This window comes from Chlorocebus sabaeus, chromosome 26, assembly GCF_047675955.1.
Source record: "Chlorocebus sabaeus isolate Y175 chromosome 26, mChlSab1.0.hap1, whole genome shotgun sequence".
Classification (NCBI taxonomy): Eukaryota; Metazoa; Chordata; class Mammalia; order Primates; family Cercopithecidae; genus Chlorocebus; species Chlorocebus sabaeus.
Genome location: NC_132929.1, coordinates 27765464 through 27783576, shown reverse-complemented (window position 1 = coordinate 27783576; position 18113 = coordinate 27765464). Strand labels below are relative to the sequence as shown.

General features: G+C 46.7%; 1 protein-coding gene across 1 annotated transcript in view; it reads left to right on the top strand.

Annotated features, from left to right (window-relative positions):
• The window catches only part of GNB5 (G protein subunit beta 5), a 55846-nt gene that overhangs the window by 14745 nt on the left and 22988 nt on the right, over positions 1-18113 (top strand). The window contains exons 2-4 of the mRNA XM_008016585.3: positions 7560-7696; positions 11719-11760; positions 14110-14186. Coding sequence (XP_008014776.1) covers positions 7560-7696; positions 11719-11760; positions 14110-14186 — 256 coding nt within the window. The remainder of the gene's footprint in view (positions 1-7559; positions 7697-11718; positions 11761-14109; positions 14187-18113) is intronic.

The following is an 18113-nucleotide window of genomic DNA, read 5'->3' as shown; positions in this document are numbered from 1 at the left end:
GGCGGTTGGGGGAGACTCGTACAAGTAAAATGGGAGCTTGAAGACTACTGCTCCACATAGTTACCCAACTCCAAGTTCCATCCAGTTGGGAGCCGTCCATCATGTTCCACCTGGCGCACAGCACAGGACCAGCCTGTGAAAGGTGCTCTGTCCTTGCTTGTTGAGTCATTCAAGTCTCTTCTGTCTCTCACTTTCCATGATTCTTCCAGCCAAGTGGCGGCCAAGCCAAGACCCAGGCAGGTTTCTTCACTCCTGATCTAGGCTCTCTAGCTCTGCAGCCCATTGATCTGGCTGCATCAAAGAGGTATGGCCAGGCACGGTGACTCACACCTGTAATCCCAGCCCTTTGGGAGACCGAGGCGGGTGGATCACTTGAGGCCAGGAGTTCGAGACCAACCTGGGCAACAAGGTGAAACCCCATCTCTACTAAAAAAAAAACCAAAAATTGATCAGGCGTGGTGGCGCATGCCTGTAATCCCAGCTGCTTGAGAGGCTGAATTTCTTGAATTTGAGAGAATTTCTTGAACCTGGGAGGTGGAGGTTGCAGTGAGCCAAGATCACACCACTGCACTCCAGCCCTGGGCAACAGACCGAGACTCTGTCTCAAAACAAACAAACAAACAAACAAACAAAAAAACAACAGAGGCATGGAGGATCCAAAGTTAAGATGACTCCTGGACTAAGAAACCATTGTCAATGCCTCACCTACTCCTCAATTTTCTAGATAATGATAACCACCTGCCCACAGGTTCTCCCATTATTGAAGATATGTAAATGTTCTTAGGGATCCAGGTATGTGTGCATGAGGTCCTTAGCCTCTCTGAGCTCCAGGCTCCTCATCTGTAGAGATGGAGATAAAGCCTTTGTCCTCAGGCTGTTGTGTAAAGCACTCAGCCCAGCGCCCATCACCCAGGAGACACACAATCAGTGGTAACATACATCAAAAGCCTTAAAAAATATGCTTTCCCTTTGACTCAGCAATTCAATGAACTGGAATTTATCTAAGGAGATAATACAGTACAAGGGTATCATGGTAGCCCTGGGACAAAGTAAGTGTCCACCAGTACGAGAGTCAGAGATTATAGTATGTGTATACGGTGGAGTGTTATGCAGTCCTTAAAAATGATAGATAGGCTGGGTGTGGTGGCTCATGCCTGTAATCCCGTGCCTGTAGTCCCCCAAATTTTATGTGGCATGTTTTCTGCTTACAGACATATATATATATATGTGTGCACATATGTGGAGGAAAGGCTGGAAGGGTACACACCAAATGATAAGAATGGTCGGCCTAAGCAGAATTCTAAGTGACCATATATTTTCATTTTCTGATTATTTTCAATGAATGTACATTTACTTCTATAATTCTGTAACAGGCAATCAAGACAAAACCATCCCTCCATTCACAACCCCTCTTTTCACTCACCCATTCTCTGCTATTCTAAACATGATCTCTAGTTTTCATGGGTCCGCCGTTTCTCCGGGTCATGTTGTTTCCAGTCTTCTAGTTCTCAGTTCCTAGTACACCAACTCTAGATTTGCCACTCCTGGCCTGTCAGCCGCCTGTTAGGCACTTTACTTTGCCTTCTCAGTTGAACCTCAGAACACTCCCATGAATTGGGTCATTGTCTGCCGTTTTCCTAAAAAACAGCAACAAATGTAGACATCAAGAAGCTAATTTCCTAGACAGGTGAGATGGCTCATGCCTGTAATCCCAACACTGTGGGAGGCAGAGGCAGGTGGATCTCCTGAGGTCAGGAGTTCGAGACCAGCCTGGCCAACATGGTGAAACCCCATCTCTACTAAAAATACAAAAATTAGCCAGGTGTGGTGGCGTGGGCCTGGAATCCCAGCTACTCGGGAGGCTGAGACAGGAGAATCACTTGAACCCAAGAGGCAGAGGTTGCAGTGAGCCAACATCACTCCATGGCACTCCAGCCTGGGCAACAGAGCGAGACTCCATCCCCCATCCCCAAAAAAGAAGCTAATTTCCCACCTACCCTTTTCCACCCCAACTCCTACGCATCCTTCAAACCAGGCTTCAGTGACATCCCCTCTAATGACCACGCCTGCCAGCAGAGTCAGCCCTGTTCCCCTCTGGCTCCCTGACCCTGGGTGATAGCCTCTGCCAGCCACCATCACACTGCACTGTAGTTGTTACCTGGGTGCTGACCTAGGTCTGCCCCCTCCAGTCTGTGAGCTCAGTAAGAGCAGAGACTGGTTACTCTTTTCTGTACCCAAGCACTTGGCACAGTTCTTGGCACATAGTAGAGATTCTGGAACCATCATTCAAGCAGCAAACATTCACTGGCCTACACTTCTCTTGAGTTGCTCCCATGACTTGGATTCTGATTCCTTGGTCTGGACTGGCATCCAGAATATTCAGCCTCTCAAGCTTCATGGGACCCAACCAAGCCTGGAGGCCACAGAGGCAGGCGTCCTCTCCCTGGACGTGGGAAGGAGAACATCCAGGTACAGGGAGCAGTTTCTGGGCTGCTCCAGTCTGACCTTGGAGGGACCACAGAGAAGGGTGGTGCAGCAGAAGGTGTGTCCGCTGGAGAGGGGCCCGCCAAAGAAGAGGAGTCTCTTCCCCGGTTTCCCTCCTCCAGTGTTGTCTCCGCCAACGCTGTCCTCCAGCGCTGCAGCCGCAGATAGTCCTGAGAAGGCAGATCCGACCACGTCACTCCTCTGATGACAGCAGGCTGCTGTCACCGTGGGATAAATGAGCTCTGTCATGGGTGTACAGCGCCATTACTTGCCCGCACCTACCCCTATCTCTGCAATCAAGTTGTTTATTCCACCCCTAAAAAATACTGATGTAAAAAATTTTATATCAGTGTTATTGTTGGGCCTTTGCTTTTGCCATTTCCTCAGCTTAGTTTATCCACCTAGGACCTCCTCTCATCTGACCCACCTTTTTATCCTTTCACCTGCGCTCAGATGCCACCCCAAAAGGCCCAGTGCAGTGCCCCATCCTCTGGGACAGAAGCTTCCTGTGTCCACACATCTTGCTTAGCAAGTCCCACGCTGTGTGGAAATCATCGTTATGGCTCCATCTCTTCCCTTGACTCTGAACTCCAGTGAGGGCAGGGACTGACTCCCATATACCTGGGTGGTCCCAGAGGCTGGCACAGACTGAACTGGAATGAACTAGGAAAGAGTTTGAGCTGTATCTAAATGGCATAAGGGTTTGTGCGTGGTAACGACCAAATCCAAGTTGCTCAGGGAACAGGATAGGGCCAGGAAGGGGAAAAGAAAAAAAGGAACTTTTTTTAAAAACAAAAGGCTGGTGAGCTCCTTGGATCAGAAAATAGGTCTGAAACCATGTGTGTGCCTCCCACTCCCAGTGCTAGGGAGCGTGCCCTGTTAAATTGGTGAGTTGCTTGACAGCTGAAGTAGGGATGATGGATTAGGGATAGTGAGAGGTACAGAAAAAGAAGGGAAAGAGGCTTGACTGTTTTGTTGGCCCACCAAAAACTGCTGCTTAGGATTGCTGCCGTTGATTGAAATTGAATAAATACTAAGCATTTCGTTTATTCCTTCAGTAAATATTACTGGGTACTCACTGTAGGCCAAGCTGGAGAATGTCATAGCCAACCCTTATCAAGTGTTCCCTTTGTGCCAGGCTTGAATAGTTGTCCCCACAACCCCACAGGGGAAGAGAGGTGGCGAGAAAGTATTTGCTCAAGGTTGTGCAGCTGATGTGCGGCAGAGCCAGGCTTTGACCCAGGCCCCCACATCCAGAGCCTGGATTTTTAACTGCTTTGCTCCAGTTTTGCCTCTGAAGAAGATCAAAAAAGACAGCACTCCTGTCTTCCTGAAGCTAGTGGAATTTCTTAACAGGTTGTCATTATATTCTAGCACATTCTTATTATAGAAACCAACTGGTTATATTCAACATTAAAAAAAAAATTAAATCCTGCAGGAATGGTCCTCCAGAAAGCAAAGGAGAAACCACATCTGCCCTGAACCAAGCTCGCACAAATAATACCCAGCACATACTCAGCTCATTTCTAGGTCTTTTTTTTAAACTTCCTAATATTTAATTTAAAAAATTTTTTTAATTCCGTGGATGCAAAATTTGGCAGATAGAAACAGGATGGAGTGGGTTGGCAGTAATCTACATGTGGGAAGAAAAAAAAATGTAGTGAGAAAAAATAATTAATAGTTGGGATCTATTCAAATTCACATTATGTAAGGAGGGCTCTATTTTGGTTGGGTGAATCATCTTTTTTATTAAAAGGGAAATTATCAAAAAGTTATGGCTGTCCTAATGCTGAATTGGGGGAAGCAGCAATAATATTGATGTAAAATTTCAAAGTAAAATACTAAATAAAATTTGCTCACAACTCTGGGCCGATAGAGCCTTATATAAAAGGCCTATATGGCCGGGTGCGGTGGATCACTCCTGTAATCCCAGCACTTTGGGAGGCCGAGGTGGGCGGATCACGAGGTCAGATGATCAAGACCATCCTGGCCAACATGGTGAAACCCGTCTCTACTAAAAATACAAAAATTAGCTGGGCATGGCGGTACGTGCCTATAATCCCACCTACTCGGGAGGCTGAGGCAGGAGAATCACTTGAACCCGGGAGGTAGAGGTTGCAGTGAGCCGAGATCATGCCACTGCACTCCAACCTGGGTGACAGAGCGAGACTCTGTCTCAAAAAAAAAAAGTCCTATAACTATAAGAATTTGGAAAATTCAATCTGTTTTTAAACTTCATTTGATGTATTTTGTAAAGAATGTATCTGTAAAAGACGAATATGCTGTTTGTGGCAGTAAATTGTTTGTGGCAGTAAATAATGCAATGTTTTAGCAGAAGCAATGGCATAATAATTGAACATTCATGCAGCACTTTAGAGTTTAGCAAGGTTTTTGGTCTGTTTGTTTGTTTGTTTGTTTGTTTGTTTAGACAAGGTCTGGCTCTGTCACCCAGGCTGGAGTGCATGGTGCAATCTTGGCTCACTATGACCTCTGCCCGCTGTGACCTCTGCGCCCGGGCTCAGGCAATTCTCCAACCTCGGCCTCCCAAGTAGCTGGGACCACAGATGTGTGCCACCACACCCAACCAAGTTTTTGTATTTGTGGTAGAGACGGGGTTTCACCATGTTGCCCAGACTGATCTCAGACTCCTGAGCTCAAGCAATCCACCTACCTTGGCCTCCCAAAGTGCAGGGATTACAGGTGTGAGCCACTGTGCCTGGCCTAGTTTAGCAAGTATTTTTACAGTTTGGATTTTCACAAAGACTTTTAGCCCATGTGCAACTTTGCTCTTTTATCACAAAGAAACGAGGCAACTAAAAGGAACTAAAACTTCTTGGAGAAGCAGCTGATTTTAGGTCAAGGACAGGGAAGGAACAGTGGAAGCTTGGAATGAGAAGTGTTCAGCCTATGAGGGGGACATGTCAGAAGGTCACGGGAACCTGCTTGATGGGGCTCCCCGTCACCTGGGACAATTTGAAGATCAAGGTCAATAGTATTAGTAATGGATTACAACCTCTTAAATAAAGTAAGAACCCGTGAATCTCTACTAATATAAATGAATGAATAAATAAACAACTGGGAGAGGAGGCAAAGCTCCTCCTTAGAAAGCCAACTAATGAATGCAGAGGGAAGGGTGGACTGAGAAAGATCACCACTTGCCAGCCATCATCACAATCACTCGTTCAGACCAGAATCAGTAGCAGTATTAAATTAAGGCCATTGAGGTTTGAGGGGTAACACGATGTTTATATAGTCTCAGAGTACCTCCCTAACAAGACACTTTTCATTACAAAAGGTGAAATGGTAACTCTCCAGTGGAGAGACCTGGCAGGTGCCCCCTTAACCAGATGATCCCCGGTGACCCCACCGGCAATGGGACTCCTGTGCCTAGGCGGGAGGCAGTGACGTTAGCTCAGCACCCCATCTCTGTGTCCCTGCCAAACGTGTTTTACCCAAACTAATCTCAAGGAAGCATCAGACCACATTACAAGAAGGAACCAAATAACTGGGGGCTCAGTAAACATGACAACTGAATTCAGTCTCTGACCATGGATTTCCTTTTGCTGTGAAGGTTATTATTTGCATAATAGGCAGTATCTCAATAAGTCTGTAGATTAGTATTGTTTCAGCATTAATTTTCTAATTTTGATCATTACGCTTTGGTTATTTAAGAGAGTTCTTTGTTTTTAGGACATACACACTGAAGCATTTTGGGGAGGGAAGGATGGGAGGAAGGATTTCCCAGGAAGGGATGCTGCTGTCATAGAACTCAGACCACAGAGTCGGCCCCTCTCGGCGCAGCAGGCTGCCAGTTGAAGGGACATGGGCCACGGCCCCGTCAAGCCTCAGCAGCTCCCTGGGAAGACATGAGGGGCAGCTGCCTTGCCTCTTCCCACCCTATGCCTCTGTCTGTTTGCCTAGGCTGTTCCCCCCTGAAAATGCCCTCTACCCTCCTCACCTGCCTGGAGAAAGGCCAGCTGAGAGGTTTCAAAGGAGGAGATGTAGATGGAGAGTTCAGAACCCTGGCTTCTCCTTCTCACATAGCCACCGACAAGAGAGGGAAGTGGGGAGTGGCCGCAGGATCCCTGCAGACCTCGGCGTCCTCCCCTGCCTGATGAAGGGTCTGGACCAGCTGGTCTTTGTGGCTTTCCAGCCATTTCCTACGAGCTTGTCCCTCTCAGACTCATGAGTCTCAGCTTCTCTACAAGCCCCTAGAAAGCTCGCCCGTGGCCTCAGGAAAGAAGCTGTTGTCCCAGCCCTGAGAGATTGACTTTTGGATATCCTTTCTGGTATAAGTGGTGCTGTGAGTGGATCGTGTGTTCAGACTTTTAGGACATTGCATTGATTTCTGTGGACGGTAAGTTTTTCAGCAAACTCACAGGTATGCAGTTTGCAGACAGCTTGCTTGGCAGTTCGCTGGTTCATTCTTTCCTGCGCCATGTGTATGAGGTACCTGCCACGGTCCAGGCTGGTGCTAGGCACACAGAGGGTCAGCTAGACACAGCCAGGGCTAGAGCCACAGGGTGTACCTTATAGTCCTGATGGAACAGTTTTGTAAAGTCAGTTTTCCTTGTGATGTGAGAGTGGTAGGCAGGAGAACCAGAAGCCCCGCCCTGGTTCACTGGTGGTTGTATGAACTTGTCTTAGCCAGATTACCTCTGTGAGTCTCAGTTTCCCCACCTGCTAAATGGGCATAGCAGTCTCACTCTGCTGCCTGTCCTGCCCTCCTCTTCGGATCTGTGGCCGTTAAAGGAAAGAATTTTATGTAGTGCTTTATGAATATGAGGTGGTCTTGTTGTTAATCCCTCAACATGCATAGATAAAAGTGCTTTGAAAAATATAGGGTCTTAAACACAAAGAGAGAATGGCAGTGTCGTCTCTACCCTGTACTGATCTTAAAAGAAGGAGTACTGCTAGGACGTGATGGTAAGGAATCAGAGAATCAAGCTGTGGATTCTTGTGGAGGAAACCCATGGGGCTGCCTCCCTGTGCGGAGCCTGTGTCTGTGCTGTGGCAGCCCAAAGCCCAGAACCTGGTCCTTAGCAAGGGGACTGACTATGGCCTTGTCCTTCCAGTGCACCAGGTGGCGGAGCGGGTGGAGGCCCTGGGGCAGTTTGTCATGAAGACCAGAAGGACCCTCAAAGGCCATGGGAACAAAGTCCTGTGCATGGACTGGTGCAAAGATAAGAGGAGGATCGTGAGCTCGTCACAGGTAGGTCACACCTGCTGCGTAACGGGTGAGCGGGTTTTGGATTTTATAGCTAAGGGGGAGGAGAGCTGTCCCTTTCCAAAAGCCCTTTTCTGATCTTTGTAAGACTTTGCTCACTCTCCAAAGGATGTGATTTAGCATAAAGAACTCTCTTGCATACTATAGAACTTCACTAATTTGGGTAGATTTGAAGTTGATAATAGTTGAAACAGTGTAGATGTAGTTTAACCAGTGTGATGAGCCACTGAAAATAATTTCAAAGTCTTATTTGTAAATGAAACCATTTTTAAAATCGTTTCTTTTTTTTTCCCCCCAAATTGAGGGCATAAGATTCTATCAATGACTTTCTTTCAATTTAAGGAGTTTAGCAATTCTTATGTCGTAAAGAACAACGTTAAGATAAATATCTTGTAAAGTACAATTTTAAAAATCATATCATTTACATAGTTTATTTTATATATTATTTATTAGTTATCTATTACTCCAAAAAATTACCCCAAATTTAGCAGCTTAATAATCTCGCATGGTTTCTGAGAATCAGACATCCGGGAGTGGCCTCGCTGGGTGGTTCGGGCTCAGGTGGTTTGTGAGGTTGTGTGAAGATGCTGGTCGGGGCTGTGGTTGCCAACAGCTGAACTAAGGTGGAGACTCACTTCCAGGGTGCCTTGTTCACATGACTCTTGGCTGGAGGCCTCAGTTCCTCACCACTGGACCTGCTCACAACATGGTGGCTGGCCTCTCCCAGAGCGAGTGATCCACAAGAAGGGGCAGAGGCAGGGCCATGCTGTATTCCATGACCTGGCCTCAGAGGTGACAGTCCATTGCTTCTGTTGTATTCTGTTGGTCACACAGAACAACCCTGATATAAAGAGGAAAGAGACTATAGAAAAGTGACTACCAGGAAGCTGGAATGATTTGGACTCCAAGTCTCACTTGGAGTCTGGCTCCCACAGCTTAGTACTTCTGATAACTATTTTTATGTAACATGTATTGAACATAAAGCTATAAACTGAAGTCACATGAGATATTCTATAGGCTGGTTATGGGGCTCATGCCTATAATCCCAGCACTTTGGGAGGCCAAGGCGGGAGGATCACTTGAATCCAGGAGTTCAAGACCAACCTGAGCAACATGGTGACACCTCGTCTTTACAAAAATAGAAATAAAAAATTAGCTGGGCATGGTGGTGCGTGTCTGTAGTGCCAGCTACTTGGGAGGCTGAATTGGGAGTATTGTTTGGGTGTAGGAGGTCAAGGCTGCAGTGAGCTGAGATTATGCCACTGCACTCCAGCCTGCGCAACACAGTGAGACCCTGTCTCAATAAAAAAAGAGAACTTCGGCCTGGCGTGGTGGCTCACGCCTGTAATCCCAGCACTTTGGGAGGCTGAGGCGGATGGGTCACCTGAGGTCAGGAGTTTAAGACTAACCTGGCCAACATGGTGAACCATCTCTACTAAAAAATACAAAAATTAGCAGGGGATAGTGGCGGGAGCGTGTAATCCCAGCTACTCGGGAGGCTGAGGCAGGAGAATCACTTGAACCTGGGAGGCGGAGGTTGCAGTGAGCTGAGATCATGCCACTGCGCTCCAGCCTGGGCAACGGAGTGAGAGTGTTCATTTTTTTCTCAAAATCTTATTTTTTCTATAAATCATATTCTTATGATCAGCATAGTTTTCCCCCAACCCCTGCCTTGTGCTCAGTTTTTCCAAAAGCAGGTTGGTTTGCTTTTTTTTATAACCCTTGTAAAACTGGATGTACTCTAGAGAATCCACAGACTGCAATGTCTGTGTCAGTTTTGCGTTTGATAGGACAAATGTTATTGCTCTCCTGGGTTACCTACAAATCTAGTATGTCACATTGCACTTGCTTTTCTTTAAGATCAAAATAAATTTATCACTGATGTATTTTACTACATTAAAGAAACACTGGAAAATAAAAACCTTTTACTCCCACCATCCTGTCACAACCATTATTATTATTTTTTCTTTTTCTTTTTTCTTTTCTTGAGATGGGGTCTCACTCTGTTACCCAGGCTGGAGTGCAGCTCACTTCAGCCTTGACCTCCTAGGCTCGAGTGATCCTCCTGCCTCAGCCTCCCAAAGCACTGGGATTATAGACGTGAGCCACCTTGCCCTGCCCGTTATTATTATTTTAGAGCACTTCTTTCTAGTCTTTTTCAAGAGCTTATTCTTACAAGGTGCTTATCAGGATATCCATGTTGCTCTCTAGCCTTTCGACTTAAATCCAGACAAGGTAGGCTTTGTGTTGGGTTTTCTGTCTCTCACATGCTGCTGTTGGAAGGGCGGACCTTCAGCAGGGCTGGGCACACCCTGTCCATCCCGCTCTGTTCCAGAGCTGGAAGAGGTGGATGTGGGTGTGGGGAGGAGGCTGGAAAGCAGGAAGCCTCTGGAACAGACTTGGACTCATCAGCAGCCTTCCTGCTTAAATGCAGGCGAGTCATCACCCCAGCCATGTGGGATTAAGGCTTGAGGGTAGAAGCATATTTTCTGTCTTGGTACATAGGCCCCTACACATAAATCTGTGCTCACCGAGGAGACCACACTTAGTTTAATGAGACCCCAGAGCACACAGTGGGTGGCACACACGGGGACTCCAGAGCACACATGGGGGGACAGGCAGGCAGTGAGGTGGAAGAAGCCCCTAACGTGGTCGCTGATGTGAGCAGTGCATGGAACCAGTCCCCACCCATTAGGGGCTCCAGGTGCAGAGGACCCCATGATACAGGCGTGTGGCCCCACTCCAGTTTCTGTGCTACAGGCTTATCGAATCCACCCCACACATTGTGTGGGCCATTTAGGCAGAAATTAAGACCAGAAGAACCAATGTGCTTTGGAATCTCAGAAGGCCCCAAACCACCAACTTTGACCTTGCTTCAGGGTCCATCTGCCATGCATGGTGTTAACACAGAAATCTTCCATCAGATCATGCAAAGCAAGCAGCTGTGTCACTGCAGATCCGATCTTGCTTCTGCCCTTAAGTGATGTTTTCCATCCATATCTCTGCCACCTCATTCACCAAAATTTGGCCCCAAATGGCTTGAGTTATTACAAAATCAAGCCTGCCATAGTGGCTGTAGATTTCCCATCCCTGAGGATCCGATCTTCTTCCACTGTCTGCCCAGCAACCTGCATGCCACGGTCTGGGCAGGGGACTGCTTTGCAGGGACCAGGGCTCACATGGATTTACCTCTAATGGGTTTTCATTACAAATAGATGATGCTGTAGTCACAACCCACACCCACAAGAGGCCACAGCTGGGTTGCCGTGAAAGTGGCAGCATTCTCTGTGGCAGGGCCAGCTCTGCGTTCACCCTGGCAGTGCTGTTAGCTTACTGAACAGCTGCCCACAGGGGTTCCCACCATGATGGCGCATATTGCACATTGTTCTCAGCGTAAGTGCGAAATGTCAGAGCTGGAGCTGTGACATCTGTGAGCCCCTGGAGGAATTAGACTGATCTCAGGCCCATTCAGCGCCCTCCGCAGCTGTCCCTGGCAGAGAAACGGACAGCAAATGGGGAGAGGGGTTCCTGGATGGTGCCGCAGGGACCATGGGCTCCAAAGCAAATGGGAGAAAGGACAAAGTAGCGGAGATGTTGTAGGAGAAAAAGATTTATTGTTTACCTGTCAGGTCCCTAAAGGTAATGTCAGGTTTATCTTTCCTCTGTATAATTTGTTGACATTTAGGGTATGGCAGGTGATGATAGTGTACCAACAGTTTGTGCATGGTTTGTAAATGGTATGAAAGAAGTGTCTGTGTGTTGTTTCCTGTTGTTGTATCTTTCCAAGGAATGTAAGGTTGAGATCCTTCGGCTCCACTGGGACATCCAGCCCCTCCCGCACTCACTCCGCTTCTTTTCATGGAAGGTTAGGGGGTCTTGATTATCCAGATCCTCATTCTGGCTTTCCACTTCACACTGCCCTGCTGGACACAGCTTTTATGAGGAATTCTCAGCAGTAATATGCAAGAACTTGACAACCTCTGAACCGTTTGCTCTTCTCCCTCCAGGATGGGAAGGTGATCGTGTGGGATTCCTTCACCACGAACAAGGTGAGGCATTGTTCCCAGCCACATTAGGCACTGCAGAACCCCAGCCTAGTTAAAGGTGCTCTGGTCCAGCTGCCTGGCCCTGTCCTGATTTTTCTCCATGTGTCCCTGCAAGCAGTTTTCTCTAGGGATGGCCCATCCATGTTTGAACAGCTCAGCCAGCCCATTGCAGCCTTTATTCCCCTCTCACCCCGAGAGGACTATTAGAGCCACTATAGGGGCTGCCAGTACCAACATAGAAATGGGCAGATCATAGAAAACTTGCGGCCACGTGTGCAGCTGCATGTACTATTTGTCTTCTGAGTGATAAGAGGCACCGAAATCCTCCATTCCCTCCCCTCTGTTTGACCAGACTCCATAGCCCTGTGGGAGTGAACGCATGGAGGGTGGGGAAGATGAGGCTGCAGTGGGATTGGGCAGAGCTACCCTGTGATGCAGTCTGATCCCCTTGCAAGTCTGACCTGGGCATGCACAGCTCAACTTTTAAATTTTAGCTCTTAATGAAAGTTGAAGACCAAAACCTATGTGCAGGTATGCTGGCACACCTGCATTGCATTGGCATTTACAATAAAGAGTATTGTGTATTAAATAAGAATTCCTATATTTATTTAGAAAGCCTTCCTTTATGCTGTGAACAACATGAGACCTGTCTCTGTCTCATAGTGAACAGCAGCCATAGTTCACATTGTCGAATGTGTTTAGTCACTGTCGTGGGAAGCAGCTGGTGACATGACCTGGTCAAGTGAGGGGCCAGAACCGTTTTGTAGAGTCGAGTCCCTAATGGTCAGTCCCCTGGGGAATACAAATGACAACTTCACAATTTGTGCAGGACTTTGCTATACAGCACCTAGCTCCCTGGAAGCCTCCGTCTCTCCCAGCACTCCTCAGCATCTTCTGGACTGTGCAGGAGTGTAGTTGCTTCTGTTTACACCTTACTATGGCTTAGAGCACAGACTGATTTCTGGGGAGCCGAGGGTGCCACTTGTGGCCCGTGGCAGGGAATACAGCCATTACTTGTGAGGAAGGGGGCCCAGGATACCCTGTGCTGACAGTGGCTACCTCAGCTCGTTCTCTGGAGAGCAGCAGATTATTCTTGGCCTCTGAAAGCCTACGAGACTGCTATTGACAATAGTATTTGGGCAGGCAGTATTGGGGCCTGTGTTTCCCCACAAAAACATATAACAGAGAAGAAGACCAGCACTTGAGTGTACATTGGAAGCATGAAGAACTAAGCACGCCCGGCCCTGGCTGCTGGCTGGCTGAGTCACCCCTGTCCTCCTGCACGCAGATATGCAAACAACAGAGCCATATTTCCAATACATCTGAGCCTGAGGTCTTATTCCCATGGGAGACGTGGACCCTGGTCCTGGTTCCACCACCGCCAAGATGGGCGACCGCATGCAGGCCAGCCGCTTGTGCCCACGGTGGTTCTTATTCTCCCCTGTGAAGCCAGAAGCCAGGGACTGTCATGCTTAGTTCTTAATATTTCCATGTTACCAGTTCTCATTGTCTGTGGGCACAACCGAAGATCGCCCTCCCCTCCCCGCACCCATTCATACCTTCCCTGGGATGGTTTGGGTCCCACAGTGGACACAGGCTCTTGCAGACTCACAAGTAAACAAACTGAAAATACATCTATAAAAAGTCATTCCAGAGTGTATTTTGAAAATGGAAATCAGAGTAAACAAGGAAACGTATGTATCTGAAAGGAGATTTGGGCATACCTTTCAAAGCAAAGGGGCCCTGATACTCAGGCAGAAGAACAAAGGGAGTATGACATTAAGAAGGAAGTAAAACATGAAGGGTTTTTTGTTTTGTTTTGTTTTGTTTTGCTTTTGCTAGTTGAGCTTTTTAACTTTTCGAATATGTGACATAAAGTTGATTATAAGAGTCCCCCCATAAGTCTTGAGCCCATCTTTACCCTATACCACTTCCTTTTGAAACTATAATGTAATTCAGTAGGCATCTGGTGACTTTATTTTCTAAAATTTAAACATTAAGATTTTTGTGGCCAGGCCCAGGGTCTCACACCTGTAATCCCAGCACTTTGGGAGGCCAAGGTGAGCAGATCACTTGAGGTCAGGAGTTCGAGACCAGCCTGGCCAACATGGTGAAACCCCCATCTCTACTAAAACTACAAAAATTAGCCAGGCGTGGTGGCACATGCCTGTAATCCCAGCTACTCAGGAGGCTGAAACAGGAGAATCGCTTGAACCCGGGAGGCGGATGTTGGAGTGAGCTGAGATTGTGCCACTGCACTCCAGACTGGCAACAGAGTGAGACTCCATCTCAAAAAAAAAAAGAAGAGTTTTGTGTGGAAGTGCTAGTTGTCCACTCTGTGCTGTGTTTCAGGAGCACGCGGTCACTATGCCCTGCACGTGGGTGATGGCATGTGCTTATGCCCCGTCGGGATGTGCCATTGCTTGTGGGTAAGTTGGAGCTACAGTAGCTTTTCAGATTTTGTGTTAACCATAAAATACTGTTCTCTTAGCAAAAACAAGCAAACAAACAAGAACTCGTAGTTTTTGTAGTTTACTTGTGAAGCAGCATGCTAAATCCTTCCCTGAACTTGGTCAAAGGAGAAACCGTAAGCCGGCACAGTGGTGCCTGCTTGTAATCCCAGCCACCTGGGAGGCTGAGGTGGGAGGATCACTTGACCCCAGGAGTTCAAGTCCACCTTGGCAACAAAGCAAGACCCCCATCTCTTTAAAAAAAAAAAAAAAAAAGAACCATAAAACTCTCTTTCATAGTTATTTTCATTACAAACTGACAGTATCTCAAACCTATCTCATCTCTCAAACCTATCTCCTCTCTCAAATGCTTTTGGCAGAACTATAAACGTTGCAAACATTTTGGAAAGCAACTTGGTAATGTCTGTCAGAAGCCTTGAAAAACTGATAGCCTTTGATCTGGTGACTCCACATCCAGGAACTCATTTGAAAGGAATGATCCAAAACATAGAAAAGCCATATGGACAATGACATTAATTGTAGTATTTTTAAAAATAAAGCAAAAAACACCAGGCGTGATGGCTCTCGCCTGTAATCCCAGCACTTTGGGAGGCAGAGGCAGGAGGATCACCTGAGCCCAGGAGTTCGAGACCAGCCTGGGCAATGTGGTAATAATACCTTGTCTCTACAAAAAAAAAAAAAAAAAAAAATCTAATTAGCTGGGTGTGGTGGTATACACACCTGTAGACACAGCTATTCTGGAAGCTGAGGTGGGAGGACTGCTTGAGCCTGGGAGTTAGTTAAGGATGCAGTAAGCTGTGATGATGTCACTGTACTCCAGCCTGGGTGACAGAGTGAGACCCTGTCTCAAAAATAAAATGAAGCAAAAAAAAAAAACCAAAAAGGAAAGAAAAAAGGAACCAACATACCCATCCAGGAAAACTTAAGTGAATTGTGGTACATGAATTGAATGGAATATCATACAGCCGTTAAAAAGGAAAATTCTTAATTACACTATGTGAAAAGGGCATCAAGATTACTAGGAAGAGTGTGCCTTATTCCCTATTCTCCTGGAGCTCAGTTTGACAGATTTGGCAATGAGAACCGAAACCGACATAATTCCTGGTACCTGTGTTGAACAATTCTGAGACCATTCAAAATATTTCTGCCACAGTATCTCAGCCATGTTTTTAAAAAGAGGCATATTAGGCCAGGCGCGGTGGCTCACGCCCGTAATCCCAGCACTTTGGGACGCTGAGACGAGCGGATCACGAGGTCAGGAGATCGAGACCATTCTGGCTAACATGGTGAAACCCCATCTCTACTAAAAATCAGAAAAATTGGCTGGGCGTGGTGGCAGGTGCCTGCAGTCCCAGCTACTCGGGAGGCTGAGGCAAGAGAATGGCGTGTACTGGGGAGGTGGGGCTTGCAGTGAGCTGAGATCGCGCCACTGCCCTCCAGCCTGGAGACAGAGCGAGACTCTGTCTAAAAAAAGGAAAAAAAGAAAAAAAAAAAAGGCATATTATAAAGGCTGGAGGAACTATACCAAATAAAATAGTAGTTCTTTCTGGATGATGGGACTATGGGAATTTTTCTCTTTATAATCAGGAAGAAAGAATTTTATTTTAGAGCGGAAAAGCCTGAGTCCCCAAGCAAACGTTTTGGAGCCCTCTTCAGCCAGTCACACCAACCATCTTCTCCAGTGTCCCCACCCTTTGGTTGGGTGCTTTGGGGACATATTCTCATTCTCGTTCCAGTGGCCAAGACCACATGTCCCTTTGGAGCCCATGTTCACATACACTTTTTTTTTTTTTTTTTTTTTTGAGATGGAGTCTCGCTCTGTCACCCAGGCTGGAGTGTAGTGGTATGATCTTGGCTCACTGCAGCCTCTGTCCCCCAGGTTCAAGCCATTCTTCTGCCTCAGCCTCCCAAGTAGCTGGGACTACAGGCATGCACCACCATGCCCAGCTGATTTTTATATATATATATATTTTTTAGTAGAGATGGGGTTTTACCATGTTGGCCAAGGTGGTCTCGAACTCCTGACCTCAAGTGATCCACCTGCCTCGGCCTCCCAAAGTGTTGGGGTTGCAGGTGTTAGCCACTGCACCTGGCCCATATTTTTTAATTTTTAAAATAGCTCAAAAGTGGATTATGTCTCCACTTTATAGATGGATGCCAGTATTTACATAAAATTTATTACCATCTACTTCCTAAAAGGATAAGAGGTGCTATAATAAAAGATATATATGTAAACATATATATACACACACATATATATATATTTGTACTACATGTGTAACACATCTATTAGAGAAAGCAAGCAAGGGAGAAATAGGCCACAATTACAAGGTTGGTGCAAAGGGGTTTAGCCAACTACAGTTAGCAGGCACAGTTCCAAGAGTGCCCCTTACTTCAGATCCTGGCTGCAAATTTGAGGGTCCCCACAACCCCAGGAATTCTCTAAAACAACTCTCCAAACTCATGAAAGTGCTGTACTTACTCCCACAGTTTTATTACAGTGGAAAGATACAAATTAGAACCAGCCAAAGGAAGAGACCCCTGGGGCAGAAGCCAGAAGGCGTCTAGACATGGAGCTGCCAGCCATCGTCTCCCTGGGGTGGCTGCTGACGGCGTTGTTTCCTCTCGGCCACGGTGTATGATAATACATGCAGAGTATTGCCAGCTGGGGAAGCTCCTCTGAGCCTTAGGTATCCAGAGGTTTTACTGGGGGCTTGACCACACCCTGCCTGTGTGGTTTACCTTTAGTCTTCAGTCTCTCTAGAAGTTCAGGCAGATACCTTTAGTCTCAAGTTCCTCTGGAGATCAGACCTGATATGACGCATCCGAAAGCCCCCATCATAAATCACATTATTAAACTGGTGCCCAAAGCCCCCAAGCAAACCAGGCCACTCTTACCATGGAGGACATTCCAGGGGCCCAGAGATCACTTCCAAGTAGCTGAGGGCAAAAGCCAGACCTCTCCTGCAGTGTCAGTTCTTCACTACTCAGTAGGAATCATAAGTTCTCCACGTTTTTTTAAATCCTAGGGTAATACATTTCTAATTGGACATGAATTTTAGCAGATGCATAGAGCTGGATGTGTTACATAATCCCTCAGTGTCCAATATTGAACTATTAGATACACAGTTCTAAATTGTAGAAAGAATATATTGGGTAGGCCCTTCTGCAATGTCTAGTAAATATGGTAACAGTGAACGATGTCTTCAACAGTAGTTTAGGAAGTGATGCTGTGGCTGTTTCTTAATTTTACCCTCACTAAATGGAATGCAGCACAAGAATTCCCGTGAGGGTAGTGGGATGGAAGGAAGAGAGCAGCATTACCAGGCCCAGATAGATAGCTTTCTGGTAACTTAGCTTGGTGCAGACACAGAGTTCAGAGTGGAGGGATGGCTGGCGCCCTGATCTTTGTCATCTCTGTTTCCCCACCCTGCCATGTGGGAGATGCTAGCACCTTTCCTGGCTGCCTCACTGGCTGTTACAGGGGCCAACGCAGAGGAAGTTCAAGGTATGAACACTTATGAAGGCATTTTTTAAAATATGGGGGTCTAGTGGATGAGAGAGCGTCAAAGATGAAACTAATACTCCTTATCGCAGGTAGAAGTACCATCTCCCCTTCCCAGACCTTTCCCAAAACTGCTAAGAGCAGCTGTGATTCATTTGAGTTTCTAGTGGTAAGTCTGACATAACATTTCCCAGCCATGACTGTATGACATCCCTGCAACTGTATTATCACATAGACCTGCACTGATCATCGTAGGTAATAATGGGGTTATTTTTTATCTTAATTTACCTGGCTCCTGGGTCTCTCGCTCAGTTGTTTCCAAACTTGAAAGCTAAAACCCAAATGGTATTGGCACAATCCCCTTTCCCCAAAAAATGTGT